At 45.5% G+C, this 1,768-nt stretch overlaps 1 protein-coding gene across 1 annotated transcript; it reads left to right on the top strand.

Moving 5' to 3' along the window:
• Positions 1-529: 529 nt before the first annotated feature.
• Pmar_PMAR002412 (hypothetical protein) lies at positions 530-1,050 on the top strand (the record flags this gene model as incomplete). The annotated part of the gene is made up of 3 exons (XM_002765370.1): positions 530-533; positions 719-834; positions 886-1,050. The coding sequence occupies 3 exons, from the start codon at positions 530-532 to the stop codon at positions 1,048-1,050; spliced, it is 285 nt and encodes a 94-aa protein (XP_002765416.1).
• Positions 1,051-1,768: the final 718 nt, after the last annotated feature.

Below are 1,768 nucleotides of genomic sequence, written 5' to 3'. Positions count from 1 at the left end.
TGACTTCCAAAAAATCGCATCTTACATGATCGTAGACAAGCAACGACTATGTGTTGTGTCACCATGGCTAGCACAGCAGAGTAACACTAATGTGGTTACTTATAGTGTTAAAGGCTTTTTCAAGGAAAAGTGTCAATGCTATGTATAGGCTTGACACTATAGGAATTTCGATCATGGGTGTGAACGAGGTACATAGCCCGAAGAGTTAGGTTCCGGAATGGCGAAATGATTTAGCGCTCGCCCGAAAGTACTCCAACGTTGCACAAAAGGGAAGATGTGTGGCGGTTGTTTCGACACTTCTTTTTGGCATTTCGTTGAGAGTTCGACAGGTGGCGGTGCTGCAGTATTGTTAAAAATTCTCCAACTAAATATCCCTCTAAATGACAATGGACAGATCTCCGGATTCGGTTTCCTGTTGTCACTGTCTTCCCCTCGTCCGACTCTAGCGCCTCGTGGGTCGTCAGTGGATACTGCTGACTCGCTGAGTTCGCCACGCTCGGTTCGATCGGATAGAAACGGTAAGATCTCCATGGGTAACGGTTGGATCCTCTTCCTATAGAGGACACGTAGTTCAGCATACTCCAATCGCGTTTTTTCACCTATAGTTCGTATATTCTACCATGTTAGCCGTGTATAATTCAGTTTCCATTCGAGGAGCTGATACTCGAGTCGATTCTCTCTCATACAGCGTCTGGATTGATATGGTGTGTTTCCTCAGGTAATGAAATTATTGCTCATTCCAAAGACCACAGTATCTCCTTCGCTGATGAGATCCCTGATGATTATGGGAGTCCCCAGTCGCTGGAGACGGTGATTCCTGTTGAGTGCTATAAAGTGTGTAGCTCCTTGTCGTTGACCATTGGCACCTGTTTGTTTTTATTTTAGGAATTGAATCGCTCTCTCAGCTTCGAGCCTCGTGACACGGAATACCCCGAGAAGCGTCAGAGCTGTATGGGCGGTTTCAAGGAGTTCCTCCACCTCCTCTTCTCCGCGAGTGACCCCATGGAGGAGGACTTTGCGGCTTTGCGGTCTGAGTCGTATTATATGTAAGTTGAGTCCATCAACACACCGCATTTTTTATGAAGACGTAGTTCCTTTGATGGACGTATTCAACCCGCACTGAGATAATAGCTCTCAGCTGCAGATTCACGATGTTAGACGCTGCCTTTCATCATTCAACTACTCTTTCATCAAGTTGTTCACTGGGGTGGCCGATCGTGTGTTTTCATACTCGAAGTCCACCACTTTCATCAGTATAGTTTAGTTGTTGTATTTAACTGTTGCTCTTGCGGCAGTGTTTCTTCTCCGATGGACAAGCTACTGAGTATTTATCGTTCTCTGTATTGTGAGAGTTGCCTCTTGAATATTACCTCTGAACTTCCTCTTGTCCCACGAGACCAGTTCCTTAGGAATTTCTAGTAGCCACTCGGGGTCCACGGTGGTCGCCATTCATAGCGTCATTTGAGATTAGCGACCTCTGTTACTCAATAGGTCTCGCATTCAGAGTTCCCCATGTTTCTTTGGGTTTAGCTTGTTTCTGTACTTATCCGAGTAACAATAACTGTTCTATCTGTTTCTGTATGGAGGGCAGTAGCAAACATAATGCTGCTGTTCCTCGTGGTGGTGTTTCACTGCGACCTATAGGCCCCCCTGAAGTGCTCTTGATGGTTGATAAGGCGTGGGTGAGTGTATGTATGTTACATCGTATTAGTCAACGTGGTCAATGTGATCACTCATCGCATTGTGTATTAATGATCAAAATCATACC

Source organism: Perkinsus marinus, assembly GCF_000006405.1.
Source record: "Perkinsus marinus ATCC 50983 genomic scaffold scf_1104296975548, whole genome shotgun sequence".
Lineage (NCBI taxonomy): Eukaryota > Perkinsozoa > Perkinsida > Perkinsidae > Perkinsus > Perkinsus marinus.
The sequence above is the reverse complement of the archived record's forward strand: the minus strand, read 5'-3'. Positions and strand labels throughout refer to the sequence as shown.